The sequence below is a fragment of the Cebidichthys violaceus genome, unplaced genomic scaffold (genome assembly GCF_023349555.1).
Source record: "Cebidichthys violaceus isolate CVI_PGR_0920_01 unplaced genomic scaffold, fCebVio1.0.p SCAF_28, whole genome shotgun sequence".
Classification (NCBI taxonomy): Eukaryota; Metazoa; Chordata; class Actinopteri; order Perciformes; family Stichaeidae; genus Cebidichthys; species Cebidichthys violaceus.
Window position 1 is genome coordinate 1,296,592 of NW_027176461.1, and position 26,501 is coordinate 1,323,092.

At 38.8% G+C, this 26,501-nt stretch overlaps 1 protein-coding gene across 1 annotated transcript; it reads right to left on the reverse strand.

The window, feature by feature from the left end:
• Positions 1–402: 402 nt before the first annotated feature.
• On the reverse strand, positions 403–26,237 carry si:ch73-242m19.1 (uncharacterized). Its single transcript, XM_068721948.1, has 46 exons — positions 26,075–26,237; positions 25,042–25,114; positions 24,794–24,904; positions 24,554–24,667; positions 23,762–23,956; positions 23,564–23,633; positions 23,056–23,207; positions 22,285–22,437; positions 21,841–21,942; positions 21,457–21,621; positions 21,279–21,364; positions 20,789–20,924; positions 20,498–20,701; positions 18,873–19,205; positions 18,385–18,585; positions 17,824–17,945; positions 17,486–17,714; positions 17,202–17,404; positions 16,398–16,550; positions 16,083–16,176; positions 15,871–16,005; positions 15,074–15,210; positions 14,865–14,976; positions 14,733–14,782; positions 14,447–14,623; positions 13,690–13,801; positions 13,228–13,402; positions 12,776–12,914; positions 12,003–12,156; positions 11,816–11,911; positions 10,223–10,387; positions 9,827–10,026; positions 9,110–9,248; positions 8,897–9,017; positions 8,686–8,795; positions 8,096–8,245; positions 7,843–7,890; positions 7,262–7,429; positions 6,622–6,774; positions 6,407–6,541; positions 5,701–5,853; positions 4,795–5,004; positions 4,068–4,188; positions 3,874–3,936; positions 3,475–3,626; positions 403–1,839 (listed from the first exon to the last, which is right to left on the reverse strand). The coding sequence occupies exons 1-46, from the start codon at positions 26,212–26,214 to the stop codon at positions 1,786–1,788; spliced, it is 6,465 nt and encodes a 2,154-aa protein (XP_068578049.1). The 5' UTR covers positions 26,215–26,237; the 3' UTR covers positions 403–1,785.
• Between the last annotated feature and the right edge of the window lie 264 nt (positions 26,238–26,501).

Genomic DNA, 26,501 nt, shown 5'->3' on the forward strand with positions numbered 1-26,501 from the left:
CATGTGATGCTGGTTGTTTTAGGCCCACCCGAAATGCTCTCATTGGTTAAGACGCGTGATGGCGCCCATCCCAAGCCAATACTGATCAACATCCCGCCCCTCCTGTGACCCATGGTTTGTCTGTATGTGTATTCAGAGCCAGTGAGCAACGGACTTTCACAATAATAATACTTTTTTTTAAAAACTGCGTTAATGCGCGATAAAATAATTGTCGGTGATAATTAATTAATGCGTTATCGCGATAATAACGCGTTAACTTGCCCAGCACTACTATTTTGACATACTATACTATTACTTTTTTATAACTTTTTTTCGACATAGTGTACTAATGAGATTCATGTTATTAAATATGAGTGGACAGAGACAACCATTTTGTATCATTGTATTCATATTTATTTACCACAAACATGTAACAAATAAGTAAAAAACAAAACAAGAATAACAAATACAAGGAACAGAAAATACTATGACTTTTTTCGACATGTTATACATTGATTCTTTTCAACATGTTATGCTATGACTTTACTTTTTTATTACTTTTGACCATACTATACTATGACTCTTTTCAACATGCTATATTATGACTTTTTATGACTATTTTCGACATGCTATACTAATGGATTCATGTTATTAAATATGAGTGGACAGAGAGAACCATTTTGTTTCATTGTATTCATATTTATTTACTACAAACGTGTAACAAATAAGTAAAAAACAAAACAACAAATACAAGGAACAGAAAATATAGCAAACTGTCAAACTAATTCTTATGAACAACATCGCAGCAGTGTTACAGCAGCAAAAGGGAGAGTGCAATAACAAGCATCCGTTAAAAAACACAAGATAGGTCTATAATCAATAATTATACAGTAAAAAAACTAAATATTACTTAGCGTTGAATCCACATTATGCCCATTGGAAATATATACTATGACTTTTTTATTACTATTTTTGACATAGTATACTATGACTTTTGTATTACTTTATTGACCATACTATACTAGGACTTATTTTGACATGCTTTTCTATGACTATTTTCAACATGCTATACTTTTTTTATGGCATTTGTTTTATGACATACTATATTGTTTATTATTTTTATATTAATATTATTCTTTTATGGTATGGTATGACAAACTATACTATACATTATTTGTGGCAACTTTTGTAACATGATATAACATTTGTATGACAATTTACTGGACATGATTTGCAACCACTGTTTGAGCGAAATATATTAATTAATCTGAAGACCTGTAATAGTCTTTAAGAAATGGTCTGCAGTAAAGTAAAATATAAGCTTTTTGTAGATACGGACATTTTTTTTTATTTAAATCTAAATAATGGACTGACACAATACCTTCTTATATTGGGACATTTGACTTTCTATGGATATAAGTTATTGTATCATTACTAATTACTTTATCATTACATGCATAAAATGTGGCATGCAAGACTGAAATATGGATCAAAGCAGTATAATAGTACTGCACTGTGTTATGAAGGAAAGCCACACATGTACAGTATATGACTGTGGTGGATGACATTCTTAAATATAATGGATACAAAAAAATGCCTTGTTGAATGAAAAATGATTATTAATATTATATCCTATCTTCGAAAATCACAAATATGACTTGGTTGACACAACTGCAGAACTTACACTAACTCCTGAGATTCAATACTGAATCAACATTTGACAGAGAAACCACAGGGTCACAGTCAAACGGTAGCTAACTTGGTAAACAGGTTGGTGTTGCTCTTTAAAATAACCCAGGATGAATCTCACAGGTCTGGTAACAACGTCTCAGCAGTCAGGACACGCAGACGATACCGTTCCTGAAAGAACAACAAAGGATGATTTGAATAGATTCATCAGTTTTACTGTATTACTTAATAGAAAAAATAACCTTTTATTGCTTTGTTGTGGTTTGTTTCCCGTTGATGAGCCGCTTCCTTGACTTTACCTAACGGCTGGCTCAGTAACTTATCTATCTGACTCGTGGTGAGACACCACAGGATCTCACTATTAGGAACTCAGTAACAAACACCCACACAACACAAGAGAGATTGCCTCCAATCTCCCCCTTTTCGAAGATGTCCTCCTCCTCCTCAGAACTTTCACCTAGACAAGTTACACTGTGCACCTTGGACAAGTCATAACAGAGGGTTTTTTGATTAACCACAGTCTCCTTCTACACTCGTCTTCTCCTGATTCCGCCTCTGGCCACCCGTCACAGCGACCGGCTCTTGCCTTTTCCCTCCGTTAGAAATCTTGCTCTACTTGTTTATCTACATCATCCCCCCTCTATCTTCACCCACTCTTTATCTTCATCTGCTCTCTATCTTCACCCACTCTTTATCTTCATCTGCTCTCTATCTTCACCCACTCTTTATCTTCATCTGCTCTCTATCTTCACCCACTCTTTATCTTCAGATGCTCTCTATCTTCACCCACTCTTTATCTTCATCCGCTCTCTATCTTCACCCGGGCTCAAAGGCCGCTATACAAGACTCCCTGTCTCAGCGACGTGAATAACATATGACAATGATACAGGCCAATATAACAGTATGAATGTGAATATACATGGATACATTTCAAATTAGGGATAATGATTGATTTTACAGAAATATATTTCAAGACACGCATACATTTTTCTCCCACAGCTTTTTTCTATAACATGCTCTACTATGACTTATTTTAAGACATTTTCCTGCCATATTATATTGTAACTTGTTGTGGCAATTTTTATGGCATACTATACTATGACTTTTATATTACATTATTTGTGGCATACTTTGACTTTTTTCCTTTTTTATAACATACTATGGCATGACTTTTTTATTACATTTTTCATAGCTGTTATGACATTTTGTACTTTGACTTTTTATTACATTTTTATGGTATACTATGGTATGATTTTTTTATAGCATACTATAATATGAGTTTTGTATAATAATTTTCTTATTCCATGCTATACTATAGCTTTTTATGGCATACTATATTTATATAAAATAATTACAGCATACTATGCTATGACTTTTTTCTTTTAATTTTTCTTTGTTTCTTTTTTGGCATTTTTTGTGATATACTATACTATGGCTATTTTAGGCACTTTTTATGACATTATTATTACATACTTTACTATGATTTTGTTTAATTATTCATAGTAAACTATGACTGTTTTGCCATTTTCTATGACATGCTAAAATAGTTTTTTAGGGCACACTAATATATAACTGTGTATGCCTTTTTCATGATATTTTGTTATGATACTGACGTTTAGTATTTTTATCAGGCATACTTTATGATAACTTTTTATGGCATTCTATAATAAGACTTTTTAATTACCTTTTTAAAGCATTGTTTTAAATTCCATACTATTACTTTTTAATTACATGTTGCATGGCATGCTCTACTATGACTTGTTTTTGGCATTTGTTATGGATGGACTGTTTGTCAGGCTCACTCACTGCTTTAGGTCTTTCTATTTTCGTGTTAGAGCGGCTCCTGGCTGTTTCTGCTCTCTGGTGTCGTGGCTCTGTAGCAGAGTCCGGAAGTACGGCATCGTTTGTGAGGCTGCCAAGCTGCAGGGTGGACTGCTGCTGACTGGCCCTGTGCAGACCTGAGACAGAAATAGAACAGACACTGAGCGTTACTGCTCCACACTGTTCGGTGAACATACAATTCATGATGGAAATCAAAATGTCATCAAAAAAAGTTATCAGTATCTGGGAGACAAGATGGTTTTAATTTTACTCCTGGACTGCATGAGCAGCTAGAAATCAAGGTATAACAAGATTTATTTCTGATTATCTGCTTCACTGCTCTGAGATGAAGGTAAGACTAAGATTCTGTCGTTGGTGCAGTACCTGCTGAGGGACTTGTAGTACTCAATCTGCTGACTGGCAGCTTATAATGAGTCCTGCTTTGCCCTGAGAAAGAATTTGGATGGGAAATGTCAGGTCAAAATATTTGAAGCAAATCCCCAAACTTTCATTTAACAGTTGATTTGAGAAACTGGCCTGTATCGAGAGGCAAATCGTCTATCTCTGTTGATGTGTACCTGTTGTAGAAGTGCATCTGGAGAACGCTGCTCCCATCTCAGTGACCTGGTTCTGCAGTCTATCCACTTGCTGAAAAGCTTCTTGTTTGAGGCTGAGCTCCTGTTGTAGCTGGCTCCTCACCTAGATCCACAGAAGTACAGGTGCAACAGAAAACATGAAGTTAGAGGTATATTATTTATTATTTGACCAGTTGATTTGCCACTGCATTGCTATGAAATTTTGTACAGACATTCGTGGTTTCCAGAGGATAAGTACTACTGATTTTGGTGATCATCATGACTTTTCCTCTATCATCCCCGTGAGGCTGACATTTGTGGCTTTGATTGTAATGTCTCATTAACTCAAAATATTCTCTGCATCTGTTATTCCGTGATTGGAGTAAAAGATTAGTTTTTTTAATCAACATTTGGTTCTCCTGTATTTTAAGTCCTTTTTTTCTTCATACGTTTTTGCATATTGTTGCTTAAAATAAAAAAATGTTTCAGATAAAAATAAATAAACCATTAAAAATCCATTGGATTATCTGAAAGGTACATTACAACCAAGTTGGAAAAGGCTGTTTTTTGTTTAGACCATGAAACAGTTTTAGAGATATAGTACAAGGTTTTAACAGGACAACTTTGATATGTAATTATGTGCCTGACAAAAGAAAAACACTCTTCTGTGCAATCTGTAACATTTGTGCACACATGCTCTGTTGAAGTCAAAAGAAGATTATTTACACACCTGTCGCATCTCTTTGGCACTGCGCTGTCGGTGTAACTGATTCATCCTGCTGCCTCTGTCCAGCTGCTCGCCGAGCCCCCTGAGCCGTCTCTCTCTGTCCTCCATGGCGACTCTCATTTGTTCCAGGCTCTGCACTCGATAGCTGTCCAGCTCCTGCCTGCTGCGGGCCTCCTGTGCAGACTGATGCCTGGCCAGCTGGAGCTCCTCAGTCTGTGTATCAGGGGGTTTAGTGGATTCATAAAGAGGTCGCACTTAGCAGCTTCATAGTTCCTTTGCCTCTCAGCGTTTTACATTATGACAATTTAAAAATGTCATGGTTCACTTCAATGTAGAGGTGTCTAAGTCTATAGCAGCAAAATGTATAATGGAAGGACACCCTAATAAAAACCTCAACCGAGGCACCAACCTCTGGGTCTGAAAAGTGAAGCCTTAATAAGCCTTATCTTATTATCTTTTCTTTGTAATGGCCACCTCTGGTTGAAAAAATAAGTCAGATTGTGTAGATGTCTATAATAAAAATAAATATTTGTTGTAGACATAAGATCTGACAGCAGAGCACATTCTTTATTTAATATTCCTTCTAGGTGCATTTTAAAGATACCATTCCTGATTGCTGAGGCACCCAAAGGTGCCCCAAATCCACAAGTTTCATTTTAGCTGTTAATGTTTAAAAACTTAAAATAGTTTCCAGTCAAGATGCAAAAGAGAGAGGTGCACCTTTAAAATCAGGATCATTTAAAGAAACATACTTTCCTCCACAATAAGCTACAGAAATAGTGACTAATTAGATACTAAACACTGTGGTTCAAAATGAACCGTTACATCTTTAAAATGAGATTCTAGAAATCTAACTGCATGTAGGTTTGCTCTACATTTGATGTTCCTGTGTGGGCAGCAGTGAGGTACCTTCCTGCAGAGCAGCTTCTTGGTGCTGCTGCACTCGGCTTGACAGCAGGTCAACACCTTCCTCACTGTCTCCAGCTCCTCCTGCAGGAATATCACCTCTTCCTCTGACGTCATCTTCACTCGGAGGGCATCGCTGCGACAGGTAATCTCCCTCTGGACAGAATAAAAAAACTGTGTAACCATTAAAAGTTTTATATTAAATACATGGCAGTAAGATAAACCGACACAATTAAGATAAAGATGATTTAAAAAGTTTATATTTTCGGGAGAGATGGAGTGACAAATCGGATGATTTAAAAGTATAATTTAATACATAAGCAAATAAATCAGTAAGCAACATATTTTAAGTATTGTAGAAAAAGATTATACTTTTTGGTATCATCCTTCACTTCCAATAAGTTAATTAAATAAATAATAATTTAAAAAACATACTTGTGTGTCTTTAAATATGTATTGAATTTGTAGTGAAAAAAAACATTAATAAAGTCATTGTATAGTAAGTCATAGAAGTTTTAAAAAGTTGAAGTATGCAGAGTATAGTATGCATACCATGCATATAAGCAACAAGGAAAATAACCAAAAATGTTAAAGCCTAAAATGTGAATTACATAATTGAATAAAGTGTGGTACCACTGAGAAAATGAGATAAGCACACACTGTCTGCTCTGTTGAATTGGATTTCTGACTATTGAATATTCCTGCTGACTTGCTGAGTTTCAAGCAGCTGTCGGTGAAGTTTCTCCTGGTCGACCGCCTGCCTCCAGCGGCTCAGAGCCTTCTGTTTACAGAGCAGAGCAGTCAGCCGGCTGTTCTCCAGGATCAACTCATGGACTTCTTCTTTCTGACAAAACAGGTTGGACAAACTGGTGTGTTTAAAACGGTCATGAGCTGGAAGAAAGCTACTACTATGTCATACTGCACCTTTAACTGTGTGAGTGCGAGTCCATCATTGTCTTTGGTGCAGCCGTACTTCTTCTTCAGCTTGATGATTCGGTCCACTCCCTCGCATCTTATTCTGTTCACCATCTCACTCACATCCTGCTCCATCTGCCAGGGATACTCGTCAAGCTCGGCCTGAGATACAATGACGACAAATACAAGATTCAACCAGCTCAAGGAATGCATAAGAGTTCAAATAAAATGGAACCTGGGAACTGGGTCAGTGCAGCCACAAACAGCCACCATTTAATACAAACAATTTAATTTTGCACGTGACAGTTTTAACACAGGTCCTACATGAAGGAACGTTTTTAAAAAGTATGTATTTTACCATTAACAATGTAAAAAAAAAATACTTTAAAAATAGAATGAGTCTAAACCAATTGAGTCATACGCACTGTAAACCAGAAAAGACTCAAAGATATTATGATATGTTTGTCATTGCTGCAGATTTCTATGAATTTGTTTGTTTGGAAATCTTTTTTTTTTTCAGAAAATATGTGTAGCTTATGGATATATTGGACCAAGAAAAAAAACACAAAAAAAACCCTCCTACATCCTATATTTAGACAATTTTTTGATAAAATGTTTAAGATGAAACCTTCTTTAAGATGATTCTCACCTTTAGCTGGATGCAGGTAGAGAAAAGGTGTCGGACCAAAGGGTCGTAGCGTTCTTTAAATCTGAGACTGAGTTGCTCCTCTAGAGTTCTCTTCTCTTCTTCCAGGTGAGCAACTTGGGCCTGCAGCGCTGAGACCTCCAGCATCATCCCACGACATACGACGTCCACCTGTAGAACAATAGCATTGTTTATTTTTAGGAACACACTTGTTTGCCTGATTTCAGAAGAATTTCAAGAATTGGCGAGAGACACACACACACACACACACACACACACACAGACTTGTTTTAACTGTGTTTGCCACCCATATTTATTTCCCTCCACCATTTCCATTCCTTGAGCCCTGCAGCCATCGTGGCCAAGTTCCTTTGAATAAAACACTTAATTTCCCAGCTGCCTCTCTTGAGCTGCTTTCTGGCCAACAACAGCAGAAAACACACACGTGTGAGCACAAAGCAGCTCAGCACAAATCCCCCAACTGAGCACAAACCTCAGATGAGGATTTTAATCACTTCATCTCACATTATTGTTCCTGTTTCCCACATATGAGCCACAAAGTCTTTTGTAATTCCAGTAGTTACCTCTTTGTGTGAGTCGCTTGTCTGAGAGTCCTTAAGATTCTTTAAATCCTGAGGTAAGAAAAAAAAAATCATATAACGCATTACAGAATAATAAAGTCATGATTCTGTGAGTCAGAAATCTGTAGAAAATGCTGACATCTAAAACATTTGACAAAAACAAATCCATCTACAATTAAAGTTAGTTAGAACGCATTAAATAATCAGCCATAAAATACACTTTATTGTGTGATGGGGTGATAATCCCCACATGTACCTGCTCTCTCTGATACAGGAGCTGAGTCTCCTGCTGCAGGATTTGTTCATAAAACTGTGAGTAAAGCAAAAAGCTGCGACGCTCCCTCTCCATCAGAGAACAGCCGAGGTGAGTGAGACACTGCTGGAGGCGATCCTGAGAGACCCTCAGCTGAAGGATAGAAGCACTTATTATTACTTAGCATGGAAACATCTGCACAGTGAATGTAAAACAAAACTGGAAAGGGAGCAAATGTAAGAGTAAAGGAATACAGAGTTACAGCTTTTAGTAACCTCAACAAAACTGTGATTAGAGACTGAATCCAAGAGATTATTTTTCATCAGCAATACATTCCCATGTTTGAGGTGTAAAGGTAAGAAAAGAAGGTAAATGTATCTTGTTTGCAAGTACTTAACAGCTTTTGAATGGACTTTTGAGAATCCATTTTAAAGTATTTTCAGGAGAGAAACAGTAATTTCTTTCTTTTTTCCTCCACAAATATCTGTATAAAGAAAACCTATTTTCCATGTAAGAGAATACAGTTTCAGCATGTTATTAGAAGGTATTTGCATGAAGACATATTGTGGTTATTGTGCATCATTGCATGATACCTGTCCCTCGGCTTCTTCAGCTCCCTCCATCAGCTGCTGGATGAACGTTTCCACAATCTGCGGCCGCTCGGGGGTCAAACTGCATTTCAGTGGGGCTTTCTTCCACAGCTCTGAGCACACAGAATATTTTATTGTAACTGTAATTCTATTATTTTCTCTTCTGTAGTAACTAAGTTCTTAAAGGTAGATTTGTTTATTTTTTGGGGGGTACCTGTGGGGAGGCCTGTGTCCTGTCTAGTGCGCTCTGAAACCACCAGCGTCAGCTCTCTGTTAATCCTCCTCTGCACCGCTCGGATCATGTCACACTCGATGCTCTCCAGCAGTTTGTGAAGCTGAGAGGATGACGGTGTATTTTACAAGGTAATGGGGTGTTATTACAAATACACAAAGCAACAGTTTATGCAGTTAAGTAGTTGTACTGAACCTGCCAGGCTTTCACATCAACCTCTGAAGCTCCAGGTGGAGGCAGGAGAGACTGGCTGCCAGATATTACGACCTCATAGTCTCGCTCCTTACCCATTTGTTGAGCCAGAGCTCTCATACTGGGGTAAAAGATGTCAGCTCTGTAAAAGAAGCACAGCCAATTTAAATAAGGGAATAAATAGTGTATTAAAAAAAAATACTGTTTTAGGCACCAGAGAAGTAGAGATTCATCATTCAGTACAAGATTCTTCTCATTGCCGTTCTGGAGCTTTTGATCATATCACATGAGCTTCAACAGAAGATGGGGTTTAAGGAACCTTAAAGACATTAAATTGCACTTCAATTGTCCTTGAAGTCTTTAGAAAAAAACAGGAAAATGTCCACAATTCCATGACAAGAGGGCAAATGATGAAGAAACTGTAATACGATTGAACTCTTCCAAAGAGCCACTAAATGGACCTTGTTATGAGATTGTTTTGGATTAAACGGTTTTGTAACAATATTTAGTGAGATCTTTACATTTTCATTACAAAAAATAAAGAATTAAAGCAACCATTACCACTGAAGCAGTCACTGAAAAAGATGAATAAAATAAGCAAATAAAAAGCCTTTTTATTCTACTGGTGGCTGCTATCTGATCTGATGTCAGCTAAGGAAACCTACACAAAGCTGTGTGAATGTAATAACATCCTCACTGTTTCTGAACTCCCCACAGTACCTGTAGAGTTTCACAAACTGCTGATACAAACTGGGCGTCCTGAACGTTTGAGCACCCAAACGTCTTTGAGTCCAGATCTCCTTGAACACTTGAAGCTGCTTCGTCAGCAGGAGGAAACCTTTCAACACAGACTGGACTCTGACTGGATCCTGAAGAAGAGGAACAGACAGACAAGTCTTCCTCTTTTCTTCTTCAGCTTCCTAAAATAAACACAAAACATAGTTACATAACGCAACAGGCAATAATAGAATTATGTGGGTTTATAGTAAATTATAATAAATAAGCAGCCTTGTAGATACACTAAAATAATTATCTACTGTTTGTATATACAGATAATCCAAGCTTGTCTTGTTTGTCTGCTTAACCGTGAATTGCAACTTATAAACAGTCTTTTACTTCATCAGGCCTTCCATTGTGCAGAAGGTCATCCGCGCTGCAGTGTAGACGAACAGGCTCTGCCGCTCGTTCACTGTTCAGGACGTCCTCCAGGAGCAGAGACACACCGAGGATCTCAGCGTTGGCCTGCAGTCTGCTGCGATCACTCAGACCGCTCAGACACAGCTGCACACAAACACAACACATCTGTATTCAAACGTGTTTGTTTGATTCCATAAAGAGACACTCAATTAATAAGAGGTGATTTTTCTTCTCTCTATTTCACCTGTAATTTCATCAGTAATTTGAAGTAAAATCAATTTGAGAAACATTTGAGAAATATCCTTAACAAAAATAGAGTAAACGTAAAACTAGAATTACAGCCTCACGGTTGTATGCTTCCCCCCACTAGTTAAGTTGCAGTTTACATCCATGTCTGTCAAAAATGACATCACTTAATAATTTGTATCCTTTTAGACATGTGTGAGATTGTCATAATTAGCATATCAATACTTCAGTTGTGGCCAAAAATGTGTTTTGTGAGGTCTTTTTTTTTTTAAAGATTTTTTTTTGGACATTTCTGCTGTATTTGACAGTGAGTGAGACCAACAGAAAGGCAGTTGAGAGAGAGGGGATGAAATGCGTTAAAAGGCCCTGGGGACGTCTCATACACGGGACACTGCAATGAAGACTTTGCCTTTATTTGTGCGCACTCTAATACGGTGAGCTACCAGGGCGCCCCATGACAAAATTCAAACCAGCTCGTCATTTAGTCCAAGCGCATGTTAGTGCCAAATTTGAAGAAATTGCTATGGGTTTGAATGAGCTCAGCAAGTTTCATGACAATCTTTCTGTTAGACCAGGAGCATTCAATTAAAGTTCAGCGAGGTCCAGTTAGAGACAATTTCCTCATCCAAAGGTCCGGAACACCAAATAATGTCTTAACTTGCGCTATGATTTAGTCTCATGTATATTGAAGTAGCCAACAGTTGTATCTCTCTGGTCTCTCTGGTCTCTCTGGTCTCGCTACATTTCTCTTCTTAGAGAACACCATGTGAAATAACTTCTCTGACTCACGTACTTCTCCGACTGTTGGGTCTCTCTCTCGTGTGTATGCAAATGTCACTGGAGTTGCGACGCTTATAGGAATGCACATATAGTATATGATTTACAACACATGTAATTGGTCTGTGTGTTTCCTGGACCGCTGAACGAGTGCCGTAAAGGCTGGAAAAGCTGTACCAGTAAAAACAAAAGCACTTTGTTTGAATTTATTAATGATCAACTATCGGTTTTAGGTACGGGTCTGCATACAACGCCTATTAGTGACCCCTGTGTTAGACAATGAGATATCTTCTGTAAAATGTTGACAATTTGTCCTGAGGGACATAACTAATGGTAAACGTTCATCATCTAGGGAGGATGATTGTGTGCTTCTTTCAAAGCAACCTGTATGCTAGAAATTTGATGTGTACAACGGATCATTTTGTCCTGATGATGGTGCTAGAGGAAACAAAGTCATTAGGATATTTCCCTCATGGCAATGTGGCCTATGGAGAAACTTTCCATTGTCATCTTTAGGTCAATACCATAAACAGGCAAAAGCATATGAACCTGCATGCAGTATTCGATGGGAGGGACGTCCCAAACATGCAGAGGGAACGATCCATGACAGGCTATGAAACTCCTCCATGGAAACATCCTCTGTGCCTGCAGATGAAACAACACCAATATAATGAAATAGATTTCCCCTCATCTTGACATGTAGTATTTAAACTGTTATATGATATTATGAACCAACCCGACAGCCACGAGTCTCTAGAGGTGGAGGCACGGGCAGCGTGAGGCTGAACACGTCAGTCCGGATGCTGTCACTGAGTAGGGGGAGGGCGGTCGCCATGTTGTCACTCACACTCCGGTAAGAAGCAACATCACCAGAGGAGAGGAACTCCTCTCTGAAACATGACAGCAAGGGGAAAGTCTGACCATCATTTTTTTTCCTTCATAAGATAGAAATAGTAAAGAGAGAAAAGGAAATGTGATGTAGAGGTTCATGGTCGGCCCCTTAATCTCAAGGCCAGTCCAACGGTTTTACATTTCATGCAACATCAGGTGTTAAAAACGGACCTGTTAACATCAAGCAACAGTTTTATAATAATGTTTACCACTACTTTGTTACTACCAGGTCTTGTATAAAGAGCAATCTGGAAATTGTAGGAAAATGGACGACACAAAGCTTATTTAGGACTTTTGTAAAGCTCTTACTCCTTTTGAATTTTATCCAAGACTGTTGTATTGTGGCTTGGCAATAACATTTTCTTTTTTTGAAGGATTAGTGCAAATCCATTATTGCTCCAAAAGGCCATAAGATTCTAGAAGCACTGCTAAATGGAGACCGTAGACATGAGGACATAACAAAAGAGGCAGCAACAAGAAAGCAAGTATAAAAAAAGTAACGACAGATGCACAAGCACCTTTATGTAGTTTGTGATAGAAAGTGAGTGAGGGCAGAGAGAGAGGAAACTGATCCACATTAATAAACTCCACGATGAAGAGTGTTCACTCCTCACTGACCTGATGAGGTGTCTCACAGCGGTATCAAACTGCAGGAGGAGGACCTGCCTGCGCAGCTGCAGCAGACGGCCCACAGACTCTGGGCTGCTGGGAGCAGACAGGAGGTCGACCTGACGCTGGATCTCCAGCAGCTCCGCTCCTGTGCAGCGACCACAGAGGACACATACATTTAATGGGATTTCTGGGATTGATTGTCAACATACTGGTTTATATTTTTTGTCTTTTGTTACATACTGAATATTACCTCAGTGAATTCAAGCTATGATTCGATAGATGTTCTTAGCTGACCATGAAAGCGGTCTGTAAAATATTTCGCTCACACATCTTATGCATGTACATTTCTAAAAAAAAATCTATAAATTAATTATATAACGTCTTTAACTCTGGAATTTACTCTGAAATAAAAATGAAAAAGATAAAACTCCTTCCAGGTGTTTAAAAGATCCACCTACCGATGCCTTCAGTGCCTCCCCAGTCAGTTGCAAGAGAGCCAGCTATGTCCCGTCTTCTCCTGCAGCTACAGGAGTCCTCTGTGTTTCCCAGTTTGGAGAAACTAACCAGGTAACAAATGATGTCATGAAGTGCTGAAACGATCTGCAGAGTGTGATGGAGAGCTGCGCCACACGCCTGATGAAATCAAAACAACAGAGGGGCAATTTATTTAAAAACAGTACAAATAAATTCCAGAAGTTTAGACCCTGAAGATTATGTGAGAAGTGAATTAAAGACACTTGTGCTGTTTACAACGCAACTTAAGAGGACAAAAGAAAGCACTAAAATACTACAAACTAAACACACCACTGAATTCAAAATGATTCATGATCTTGAGAAAAGCATGAAAGTGAAAGCAGCGAAATTCACTGTGTGTTGTGCTGCTGTATTAATAGTGTCAATGGTGACTTTAAGAATCTCACCGAAACATTTCTGAACATGTGAAGCACTTCAGAGAAATGGGGGATGTACCACAAGTTGAAGAGAGTTGTGCCGTCAGCAGACAACAACTGCTGAGGCCGAAGCTGAAAGGTCCTATTTGGGGAGAAAAGTGTGATTAGTGAAGAAACAACACATCTGTGTTTTGATGTACAAACCTTATCTGAGACTGATATTACATACAGTATGTGTGTATACGTTTATAGGTTTATCTATGTATATGTAACGGTTTATCCTCCTTGAAAAATAATTTAGCTTTCCTTTTTATTTCTACTTTTTGAGCTACTTTTATATACTTTGTTTTATTTCATTATTTTATTATATTCTACTTTAAATATTTGTTGATATATGTGAAGAGAGCAGAGGGCTTCAAATGCATTTCACTGTGCAGTCCTGTATTGCATAATGATAAAGATGAACCTTGATAATTTTTTTGCCAACAGACAAATATGTGTGGTGATTTTCAGGTGTAGTACCTTTTGCGTTATATATGTATTTAATAGGGTTTTTATGGTCTGTTTATCATAGAAGCTTTCAGGCTGTTGGTATATTTATGAAAGTAGTCATTTTAAACCTGGCAACAATCTGACTGGGATTGTAATGTTGTCTATTTAAATAAAGTTGTGGTTTGGATTCCCAGTGCAAGCGGTGCTCTTTTCATCTGTGCCAACATGTGATGTGCTGACAATTATTCTTCCTCTTTGCACATTAATAACACATCAAATCTGAAGGTCGTTGCACCTGGGATCGGGGCGAAGGTTGAATCCTGAATCCAAAATGACTTTAGAATCGATGGCTTGCCCAATCATGAAGTGGGACTGACGGACGGAGGGAATGTCATCCAAAAGGAAGGTTAGACTGTGATAATATGCCACAATCTGCGCTCTCACACAATACTGAGATATCTGTGTGCTGAATCTGAGGAGAAACAAAAAGGCAAACACAGAATTTACCTCCAACATGTTCTTATCTAGCGTGACATACGGGGAAAAACTTTTAACAAAGGGAATGTTTTTTATGCAGGTACCTCTTGAGAAAGTCGATTATGAGGCTCCTTTTGATCTTTGCTGCTTCCTCCTGCGGTGTGAGAAGAATTCATTTTACTTCAGGGGCAGCCAATCACATTCATCATCGTGCTCAGTTGCTGTGTGAAACTCACTGGGGTTTTTATAAGACCCCCCAAGGCCTGTTTCTTCTTCACAAATGAATTCAGCATCTCGTCGCGCAGACCCACTTTTTCCAGCTGGATGGACACAAAAGCTTCCATAAGCCTGGAGTAACAAACAAGACTCTGTTTATTAAAGAGCCAGCACTAAAGCGCTGTTAATCATGGCCACTGTGATTTGTTCTTAGAGTGGGGACAATTACCTCTCCTTGGTAGTGGTGGGAGTTCTTGATGAGCCTTTGGAGAGGGAAGAGTATGACTTTTCCTGCAGCTTGTTGACGTCGCTTCCAGGTTTGGAGTCCAATGTCACATTTTTATCACAATGACGAGCGGCTTCAATCTGGAATAAATTGGAAAACAAACCAGAATTGATTGAATAGCAGTTTATTTATGTTAAAGCATGAACAATACCGGTGATGGAAGTAGTATCCTGACCCTTTACTTAAGTTAAAGTGTCAATACATTAATGTAAACAATTCTTCATTATAAGTAAAAGTCCTGCATTCAAAATCCTAAAAAGTAAAAGTACAGAAATATTATCAGCAAAATGTAATTTATGTATCAAAAGTAAAAGTACTTGTTCTGCAGAAAAATGTCCTCTGTGATGAGTCTTGCTCAAGTATACTTCATTTAGCAAGCAGTATGCAGTACATACTGATTGAGTATGTAGTATGCAGTATATTAGTATACTTTGAATTGTTTTAATGTATTATTTAGGTTGTTAGGTTGTTATTCAGGAAATATCTATTTTGTGGAACTGCTAACTATTCAGAATCTGAAATGTGACAAAGGACCCCAACACACCGGTTTTTATAAGTGGCCACAAGTCAAAAAGTGTGGGAACTGATTGTTTAATCTTAATTTGAAGAGTAACTCAATCCGTCAGATAAAGGTAGTGGAGTAAACAGTACAATATTTCCCTCTGAAATATGGTGAAGTAGAGGTAGTTGTACTTGATTAAATATACTCAGTTTCTTTCCATCACTGAACAAATACACACCTGAGCTGAAGACGTCACACTGTCTGCCGCGTGACAAAGACAGACCAGCTTCACAGCACTTATCAAGGCGTTCTTCTGTGTCACCTGACAGGCCAGAGTCACCTGGAGGTTTTCTATGCTCTGTTTGTTCATAAGCTATGAAGAGATAATACATTCAGTCAGTGATGGGTTGATCATTAACTTGTAAACCACAGCATTTAATTTCAACCTACATGAATAACTGCCTCCTGTGAGCTGAAGCTAAACCTCCCGATCTGGTTCTCGTCTAGTTCCTCGATGCTCAGAGGAAGCTGGGACGGCGTGAACCTGCAGCAGACAGCGTAGAGCACTTTCATCCCCATTTGAACATACTACTGCTCTTGTAGAAAAGCACAAACAATAGAGCACACGAGGTGAGGCAGGGCATGCATATCCTGTAACTAGTATGTCTGGATCGACTGCAAGACAAACCCTAACAAAAGTTTCATTTAGAAAAGAACAAGTTACAGGTACAGCTTCTTGATGATGGGCCTCGGTGTAGTGTTTACCGGTCTACAGAGCTGTCATCTTCCAGTATCGCTGTGATAAAAACAGGCCTCTGCTCTGCTTTGTCTTTCTGCTCAGCGACCTCAAACTGCACCGGCCTCAGGTAAAGATGGAACTCATCGAAGCCGAGCTCTGACGCCGCGTTTCTGTACAACCTGTGAAGAATTGTTGAATGTTACAGTCTGACATGAGACTGAACCTCATGAATTACAATTTACATTTCTGCATGTACAGAAATGTTACCAGACCTGGCAAACAAAGCAAATAATGGTTGCTGTTAACTTCAACATACAACTCACTGTAATGAGTTGTGAGTGTGCCAGTGGAACGGGTCTAGGGTTATTTTCTGTTGTTATTTTTCACTAATATTTGTAATTAAATTACCCTGTCATTGACCAACAAAATGTTTGCTGTTAAACTCAATCCAACCTCCAATATTGAACAAACAAAAAAACAAGATAATGCTAGAATAAAATCATCAACTGGCATATTATTGATAGTTTTAGTATTTATTCACTAAATATTAGAAACTACTTATCAAATCAATAATCACGAGGCAACTTCCAAACTAAGTAACTAACAAACCAGATGTGCATCTATTTGAGATGTGTTAAGGTGCCATTTAGGTTGTTTCCAAGACAACATTTGTATCTGATTGTAGTAGAAATTCATGGTTATAATTGTATTGCCTAATTATAATCTGTGGCTTCTTTTGTGTTCTCTGTCTGTTGTTGCTTGTCAATGTTATACTGACAATGTAAAAGCAAAATTCCTGTTTTCCCCTGGTGCGAGTGTGCTATCTTAACTGTGCCAGATGTGCGGTCTCTGAGGCCGACTCCAGCAGACGATGGCGGATGGTGACGAGCTCCAGCAGCTTGGAGAAAGTTTCCACCGCATACAGCTGTTTCTCTCTTCCCAGCGTCATGTCCTTCTCCTCTGCAGATCTTACTAACGACAGCCCCACCTTTTGGACCAAAATTGGGTCCTCAAAAAACACACCTGAGAACAACTGACAGTGGAGAAAAAGAAGTTAAGACTTATTTCTTTAAATTGATTTCACATTGATTTCTTGGGAATTAGAAAGACCTACATCCTTCTGTATCTGAGAGCTGTAGGAGGCTCCGAGTGAAGCCAGGTGGTTCCAGCGCTGCAGGGCCCGCTGCAGGAGCTTCTGGCGCAGGATGAGTGTCTCAGTGAAGCCCGTGGCTCGGTGCAGCTGACAGAGCTCTGAGTGAGCCTGAACTAAACTGTGATAGACTGCAGAAGACAGACAGAGGGACGGATGAACCTCCAGCAGGAATGTGTTCATCAGTGCGGGGCTGCAAACAAGACACAAGAAGGGAAACAAAGAGGTATTAAGACAGCAAAATATGAAGAAATGAAGAAAGATACCTGATCCGGGGTAGTTACACTTCTGTGTTTACTTACCTGCTGCCTCCAAGTGAGACCAGATGTTTGGGAATGTATTTTGGTGGAAGACCAAAGTCATGAGTGGAGCCTTTGCGGTCGTCCCTCCAGATGCGTTGGAGGTACTGCCGCTGTTTTTCAATCTGACGAGACAAACAGCTCAATCTGTTACAACATGCAGGCTAAAGATAAAAGCTAAAAAAAAAAAGGCAGGACTACATTGAATTAGTTGTTTTAGTATTTACGATTTAAGAGCGGTTTCAAAAAAATATATAAATTTTTCCACGTTTCAAACTAGGGCTGCAACTAACAAGTATTGTCATGATTGATTAATCTGCTGATTAGTTCCTTGATTAATATATTAATCGTTTAAGTCATACATTTCTGAAAAATGTCCATCAGAACTTCCCAGAGCCCAAAGTAAAGTCTTTAAATCACTTGTTTTGTTCAAAATGGTTACAAATAATTATGTGTTCAATCGTCTAATAGATCAGTTTACCAATTGCTGCATCTTAATTCAATACGTTTGCATTCTGCACATTCACACGTGAATAAAATCTTTTGCAGACTTTGTGTTTTCACCTGATTGTCCAAAATGTTTCTGATCAGCTGCTGGTGGCTTTGCAGGCAGCCTATCTGAGCCCTGTAGGCCTGAACAAAGTAATCCTGGTTCAGGTCCAGTTGTGGTCTACTGTGCATGATGTCAGTAATGACTCGAGCCAACGCAAACCTCTCTTCTGTCCCTGCTGCATGCTGGTAGGCCTCGTAGTAACAGTTCAAGAGCTGGAGAACGAGGAAAAACCAAAAGTTAATAAACAGCTTGTTAATCTATGAACCTCACTCATGAACCAGATACATCAAAATGAAAAATTAAACAGAAAAAATACATATTTACGGTTGAGAAATGTTATTTCAGCTCAATTTTGATCCTAAGCTTTTAAAGGTGTCACAGAAATACTTTACATTCAGTGACTAATCATACAAAGCGAAGAATTAAATGAGAAGACAGCCAACGAAGAAACATGAAAAGCAAATGAACACATCCATAGTCTTCATTTGTATCACTGTACCTGCACTTTGCTCTCCAAAAACTCAGTCTCACATGTCCACAAGTCGAGCAGCACTGCCACACGGTCCACATCCGTCCCGGTCCGGGAGTTAATGTCTTCTGACGAGGTGGCAGCTCTCGCAGCGCTTTCCATTTTCTTAATCCCGTCTCTCTGGGTGAAGCGTGAGCCGACTAGAAGAAGCTCGTCCTCCAGCTCCTGCAGGTCCTTCAGAGCAGCGTCGTACACGATGTAAAAGCCCCTCTGGTCCTGAGTGTGGACGAACCGCTCCTCTGCGCTGTAGAAATCATGAAGGTTCTCCACCTCTGCAAACTCCATGAACTCTGAGCAACGGACCTGCGATAAGAAGAAGTCATGGTAGCACCTTCTTTGACGCCCAAGTCTATAATGCATTATAAACACTTATAATGTGTTATACCCTGCTTATAGCACTGTCAAATCATAGTTATAGGCACTCATGAATATTCATAATAATTTATAAAAATAATCAATACAATAATGACTTATACAGTCAAGTATCACAATACTTCATAGTTGCTGGTCACGCCGACATGTTTTGGTATTATAATACCCATAGGTATCATACATAGTGATTTTTTTATAATGCATTAGAATCAGTTATAATGCTTTATAGTGTGATTATAAGTTACTCTAAGAGATCATTGTTTGCTTTAAATAAAGTGAAAAAATATCCTTAAATCTAGAACATGAACAATTCACAAAATGTTATACAATGTATTTTTACATTACCTTACTTAAAGCAACAATGACCACTTAGAGTAAATAAGACATTTTAATGCATTATAGCATTCATTATAATTCATTGTATAAAGATTATAATGTATTACAAAAAGATTGTAATGCATTATAATACACCATGACATTTATCTTTGCAAGGATCAGAGAGTGACCAGCAGTTATGAAGTATTAAACTTGACCTTATAAGTCATTGCAAAATGCTTTATAATGCGTTATGATTATTGTTATAAAGAATTATGAAAAGTATGCAGTATTATATGCAGATTATATGCAGATTATAATGTACTATAAGTATGTTGATACAGCATTATAGACATGGACGTCATAGAAAGTGTTAATATGTCCTGTTTGCATGTTTGCAGAATGTTACAAAGTCACATACTGTAAACATGCAAACAGGAAAGATCATAAACAGATGGACATTTCTGAACCTTCAGGAGAAGCTTTTGGAGGTTTATACAGGATAACATAAAGAAAACACTGTACAATTTGCAGAAAGACATGAATACCATAAAATGTTCGGTAAACTTCCATTTACCAGACACAGGGTGATTGCATTACACCAAACAACCCCAAAGCGACAATATGTTTGTGTTGGTGAATTCAGCTTTCTCTGGAGGGAATGTTTACTTGCTACTGTTAGGTGGGTTTACGATGCATCTAATCATCCATAAAAACATGGAAATGACAGTGCATACATCCTCATCGACCAAAGCTGATTACAAAGACATAGAGACTGAATACAGATTAAATAAAACCATCATCATATTCTGTAAAATAGACTGATAAATGCTACTGTTGTTCCCATAGATGCACAGCAGATCGAGACACCAGTCAAACATGTCAGGAAAACGTTCACATGTTCTTACCTTACAGTCAACGGGAGTGTTGTGGCTGTAGTGGAGCGAGCCGAGACCGTCTGCCTCCCCTCCTCCTCCTCTGGCTGCGTTCATCCAGCCCGTTTCCTCCGCTGTGCTGCACAGCTCTCCCTCCTCCAGCTGCACACCTGCCAGGTCAAAAGTCAAAGTCCTCTCCACAGAGCGCAGGTAGTTCAGCAGCCCAAGAGAGACGCGCTGTGGACGGGAGAAGTTACATCTTTCCTTTTTATTCTGCTGATTTATTTGGCGAGCATCAAACGCTACATCATACCATTGCCTCACCTGCAGCTGTCTGAGTTTGAGATGACGCAGGTGAATCAGAGACAGGTAAGCACCTCTGGTTACGATGGGATCTGAGGTTCCTTCCTCTAAACTATCATCCAGACCGAGGAGCTGCAGGCTCTCCTCGAGAGAGCAGCTGCGTTTTGTAGAAGAAGAAGCAAAGGCACATGAAAACGGATTACTCTAGCTGAGTGAAAAGTGGCTGATGTCAGGATTTTCATTTTTAAATGCTTATCACAATTTTCCAAAGAGCAAGGTAATGTCTTCAGATGCTTGTTTGTCTAACCAACAGTTTTACAAATGATTAAATATACAATGGATACAACACAGAAAAAGTAGTGCTGAAATTCTCCACATTGTTGGGGCATTTTTACTTGTAAATTGATTAAAAGCAGGAAATTGATTATCAAATTATTTCAGCACTACTACAAACATCTTGAATATGAAAACCTCACAACGTAGCAGCATTCTCTGTTCAACTAATACGCACCTTTCATTTGCTGTGTTTGAGGTCTGACTCTTCTTATTGTGCCCTCTTCTGCCTCTAGATCTGGTTAAATGATGATCAGGTGTTTCCTAACAACAAAATGTCACATTTAATATTATGTCCTCCAAGACAGAGGTCCCCCCCCCCCACCTCTCTAAGCAGCAAAGTGGATGATACATGCCTGAGGGAGAGAAGCAGCGCTGTAAATACTCGTCCAGATCTCTGAGATCTTTTGTCGTTTTGTCTCCCTGCTGCGTGAGACCGGTGAGGTCAGTGCTGATTGTAAGTCGCCGACATGAGCGGCGTGATCTTTTAGAGTCGCGACCACGTGGAGCAGATCAGGGACCTGATGAGATCCACGGAAAAGACAACTCAACACCTGATACTCAAACATACATGTGTTACACAACATGTGGGCTCAATCTAGAACTTCAAGAGATGCACGGACTCACTAACTTTTCTGATAATAAATGTACAGTATCTTGATAAACTATTATGTAGATGATAATCATATGTGTAATTATATGGAGACACGCAGTAAATTCAGAGCTGAAACCACTGTTACCTGAAGAAACCTGCTGTGCATCTTCAGCAGCTCGTCAACATATTTATTTTCCTTGAGCTTTGTGACGAGCTTCTGCTGCCACGGATCCTGTTTGGGCTCTACCTACCAGACAGAATCCAAACAGTCAGCATCGACTGTCCTCCCAAACCACACAAATATTCCTTTAAATACATAACAAAACACACAAATATTCCTTTAAATACATAACAAAACACACAAACAAAGTGATACTTTTAAAACCTGGAACATACAAGGGAAAGTAGTTGAAAATGTGGTGGATTAAAAAGTTATAGAGAAAGAAGAGGGATAAAAACAAATAGAAATAAAAAAAGTTGTTGCGGATACTTGAACAGTATTATTTCATTATAAACTGTTATTGATAGTCCTGACAAACCCCAAACTATCTGGCAGCCCAGGAAACCCATTCAGTTCATTTAGTCTCACCTGAATGAAGGGGATCCAGTCGGCCTCCTTCCTCAGAGCCATCCTCGCACTCTTCCTCCCCCACTGGCTCCGGCTGACCTCTGACCCGTCGTACTGAGGAAACGTCTTCATCTGCTCCTGTTGTCCGAAAATCGTTCGGAACTCCCTCCACACCTGGTGAGACAGATTCAGATCGACATGTTGCCGATAACCAACTTGACTGATGCCATTTCATAAATATTACAAGTCCTGTCTGTGTTTTACTATTATATATGATGTTTTTGGATTAATATTACTGCATTCATTTGTATGATGCATTTTACTTTTGTAATGTTGTAACGTTTCTGTTGGCTACTTTAACAGCTAACAGTTTTACAGCAATGCATTCAATAAGATCATCATAATATGTTTGTAGCGTAGCTGTCCAGTGAGAACCACACATCTGTAAAAACTGCCCTGTTTTTGGCTTTGTGTCGATACATTTTCCAGCTGATCCAAGAGGGTTTTTTAATAGCTTATTTATTTTAAGACGTAGCAGAATTTAAAGTCATAGAAAACAGAATATAAAGGAACTCTTCATCCTTCATTTTATCAGAAACATTCAAAATTACCAAAAGGAAAGAAAGGTAAATTGTAGTCTGAAAAGTAACCAAAGCTGTCAAACAAATGTAGTGGAGTGAAAGTATAAAGTTGCATAAAATGGATGAAGTAAGAACAACATGAAGAAGCAATACCTTGAATTTGTATTGTGTTCAAGTACAGTACTTGACAACGTGTACATGTCAACATTACCGTGCTGAATAACTCCATCTCGTCTGCGGTGGTCTCAAGTTTACGAGTGTCGTAGGACAGCTGGAAGTGAGTGATGAGAGACTGCAGCTCAGGTAGAAACTCCTCCAGGTGAACAGTGTGAAGGGGAACATTATCAGCCGGTCCTGAAACACCTGTAGTTGAATGTATTCAGTGATCATTTTACTCCCAATATGTCATAGCATCCTGTGCTTTCCTTGCCTTTTTATCGTTTTTTAAACATCATGTGTAGATGCGTTTCAAAAGTTTTACTGGACGCCGTTCAGAAGACAAATTCTGTCGATTTCAGAATAAGCTTTTCTTCTTGTGTACCTTATGGTTTTGTCACCCAATTTTACATTTTAATCCAAGATACTAGAAACAAAACAAGGAAGTAAAAATGGACATAATAGCAAAATATTCAACATGTTACTTTTAGATACTGATATATATTTTATAACAGGGAATAATTGTTATTTGAATCTAAGGAAACTGCTGGTTTGACTCTCACCGTCAACATGTTGAGTCTCATGTGAAGTTTCCTCATCTTTTCTTTCACAAGCTGGTATGTAGTGCAGCACCTGTTTAAGACGTTTTATACTTACTTAGTTATCATTTCAATGTACATGACAACAATTAAACAAGGAAATCAACGTTGTGAAATAAAACATCAAAAGTCAGACAGAAAAGAATGCATTCAGACTTTTACCCCGAGGAAGCTGTGAATGGTCTGAACAGAGTGCAGATGGCAGATCAGCCACCGAAGGTAAATGACCACATCGTCCTGCGTCAGCAGGTTGGTGAGGTTTCCTCGGCCAGTGAGGATCTTCTCTCTGCTCGCTGACAGTCTGCGTGCTCTCTCAACGGCGTCCTCGTACTCACTCGTCAAACATGACATTTGATCCTGAGGGACAACAAGTCTGATGTGATCTGGTGAAGATGGATCAGTGGGAAAGTTGTGCACAGCAATTAGAACTCTTAAATTTACCAGGAGACCATCAGTGTTCCTGTAATTTAATTTGATTGTTTTTTTCCTCTTCAGGGGTTTTTGTTCAGTTTCCTTTAAGCTTATTTGTTGTACTGTAAGCAATCATATGGTTATATAAAAAAATATTTAAAGAAATCCCTAATTCTTGTATATATTTGCTGCTTTTCTTTTGTCTTATGTGATATTAAACTGTACATTTGGGGGTTTTGGACTCTTGACCCTTGGGCTTTAACAAACTGTTCCGACATTTTATAGAACAGACATTTGAGAGAATAATCTGCAGATTAAGCAATAATGGAAATAGTGGTTACTCGCAACCTCACTTTTTCAATTAAATTAAATAGCACCAATATTGTGGGATTTGCTGACTGCCTTTGTCATATCTCCTCTCTTACACCCCTGTAGTAGCAGGAAATGAGCTGTAAGGAGGATGAGCCACCAGAAGAAAATCTCCTGACATAATGAGTCTTATTGTGTTATTTGTTAAGTGCTGGCAAAATGAGACATTGCCACCTTGTAATGAGGATAAAGCTTCTCAATGACGCTGGTGTGGCGGCAGAATCTCCTCCATCTCAGCATGAACAGATATTTGATCTGAGCCAGGTGATACGATCTGTCGGTGTAGAACTGTGAAGAAAAATATCAAAAGGAAAATTGGGTTAAATGACATTACTCATGTCTAAATTCTTTTTTACAGCATATTAACACTTTTTATGATCTTTTTGTTTTCTGGAGTGTTTGTAACGTCCTCACCTGGTGTAGAAGTGGAGGCAGACTGTCAGGAGTGTATTCTAAACTCAAACAACTATCCAGCTCCCTCTGCGTGACGTCAGCCTGAGACTGAACCGGCAAAGCTTCAGCCACCTGCATCCAGGAGGAGAGTTGATTAGTAAAAATCAAGTACATGTTGATCTTTGAAGTGAGCATTAAATATCATCAAGAGTCTAACGACCTAGAACTTGACAAATTATTTCGATTAAAAGAAGAATTTTCTGTCTGACCTGAAGCCCTCTCCTCAGTGCATGTTCTCTCTCCGCACGGAAGAAGGAAACATCTTTTGGCGGCGGAACAGAACTGAAACAAAGCTAGAAATGAATTACACAAAAAAACCTCTTGACCAACCCGCATTGAAAGCTATGAAGAAAGACGACATCATAACATCTTTATACAAATTAAAAGTTGAATTAATTTGCAATAAAATGCAACACACTTGCAGTTTTTTACTACAGCCTTCTGTCTGGTAGGACCAAGCTAATGTTAGCAACTGACTTTTCGGGATATTACTCTACTTCTGCTAATGTGTTAGCATTACCCTTGTTGTGGCCACAGAGGGTCAACACAACTCATTTTCTGGTGAATATTTACAGCATATTTCATCCAATAGTCCAAAATTCAGAGGGTCACCAAAGTCACTAGGATTATTTTTTCTGGGGACCATGAATGTCTGAACAAAATTACATGGCAATCCAATAAGTAGTTAAGATATTTCAGCCTGAACCAAATTAGTGGACCACCAACATCTCCCTCCCTAGAGTGAGTGAGGATTTGGAAGCTGCTAATAAACGATTCGTAAACAATTTAGAAAATCAGTTTTACACATTTAACTGTAATTATTGTTTTTGATAATCATGTTTCCACTGAGAATAAATCCAAAAACGTTCCAACTACCTGGCAATCTAGACATATTGCCAGGTTTATCAAAAATAATCTGTTTCCAATAATTTGCCTGACAAAAAACAAGAGCATCATTGTAAGTTGCCTGCTGGACCACAATTGGCTTCCAAACTAGTGGAGACATCATAAAATAATCCTGAACGTGTGAAACTCTGATTTAATGTTGGCACAGAGAAACTTTAGCCCTGCAGATCAATTAAAAAAACTCTATACACAGTGAAGCTCAAACATCCACCTAACAAGAAAATTACAGTTTTGAGTGGATGAGGGGGCTTTAAGTTCCACCTACCTGGCAACCCAGACAGCAAAACAAACTCCAGTAACAAATCTGACACACAACCATCATCCGAGCTTCCACACCTGTAACATCTGGACGTCACTGCTCCTTGAGCAGATCCATTCTCCTCAATTTCGGCCCGGAGTGCTGAGAGTTGACGCGACAGATCTGCCTCCATCTGCCCCACTTTGACGGAGGAAGAAACTCTGTACACGTCACACATGGCTCAGGATCAACACGCCTAGGAACTGGGGAATCCAAACATTTAAAAAAATAATACACCTTAAATCCTGCCAAATCTCTGCCTCCTCATGCTGACTTGTTGTGGTGTATCCATGGAGACAAACGTTTTCCTGTCCTTCATCTGGACTCAGTGACTGCATTTGATCTGTAGAGGGCTCCAACATAACACTGGAGTCCTTTTGTTAGACTATGATGTCAATGATGTTTGGCTTTGTTGATACTTACCACTTCAACAGAATTTTTTTAAATATAAAACACATGCCACAA

Excerpts from the sequence above, each read along its gene's own strand:
- si:ch73-242m19.1 (XM_068721948.1), bottom strand. The coding sequence starts at position 26,214 with ATGTGTGACGTGTACAGAGTTTCTTCCTCCGTCAAAGTGGGGCAGATG. Across the intron at positions 12,915-13,227 it reads GGGAGGCACTGAAGGCATCG|GAGCGGAGCTGCTGGAGATC; the intron begins GTAGGTGGATCT and ends GTCGCTGCACAG. Across the intron at positions 10,388-11,815 it reads CCATCGAATACTGCATGCAG|CTGTGTCTGAGCGGTCTGAG; the intron begins GTTCATATGCTT and ends GTTTGTGTGCAG.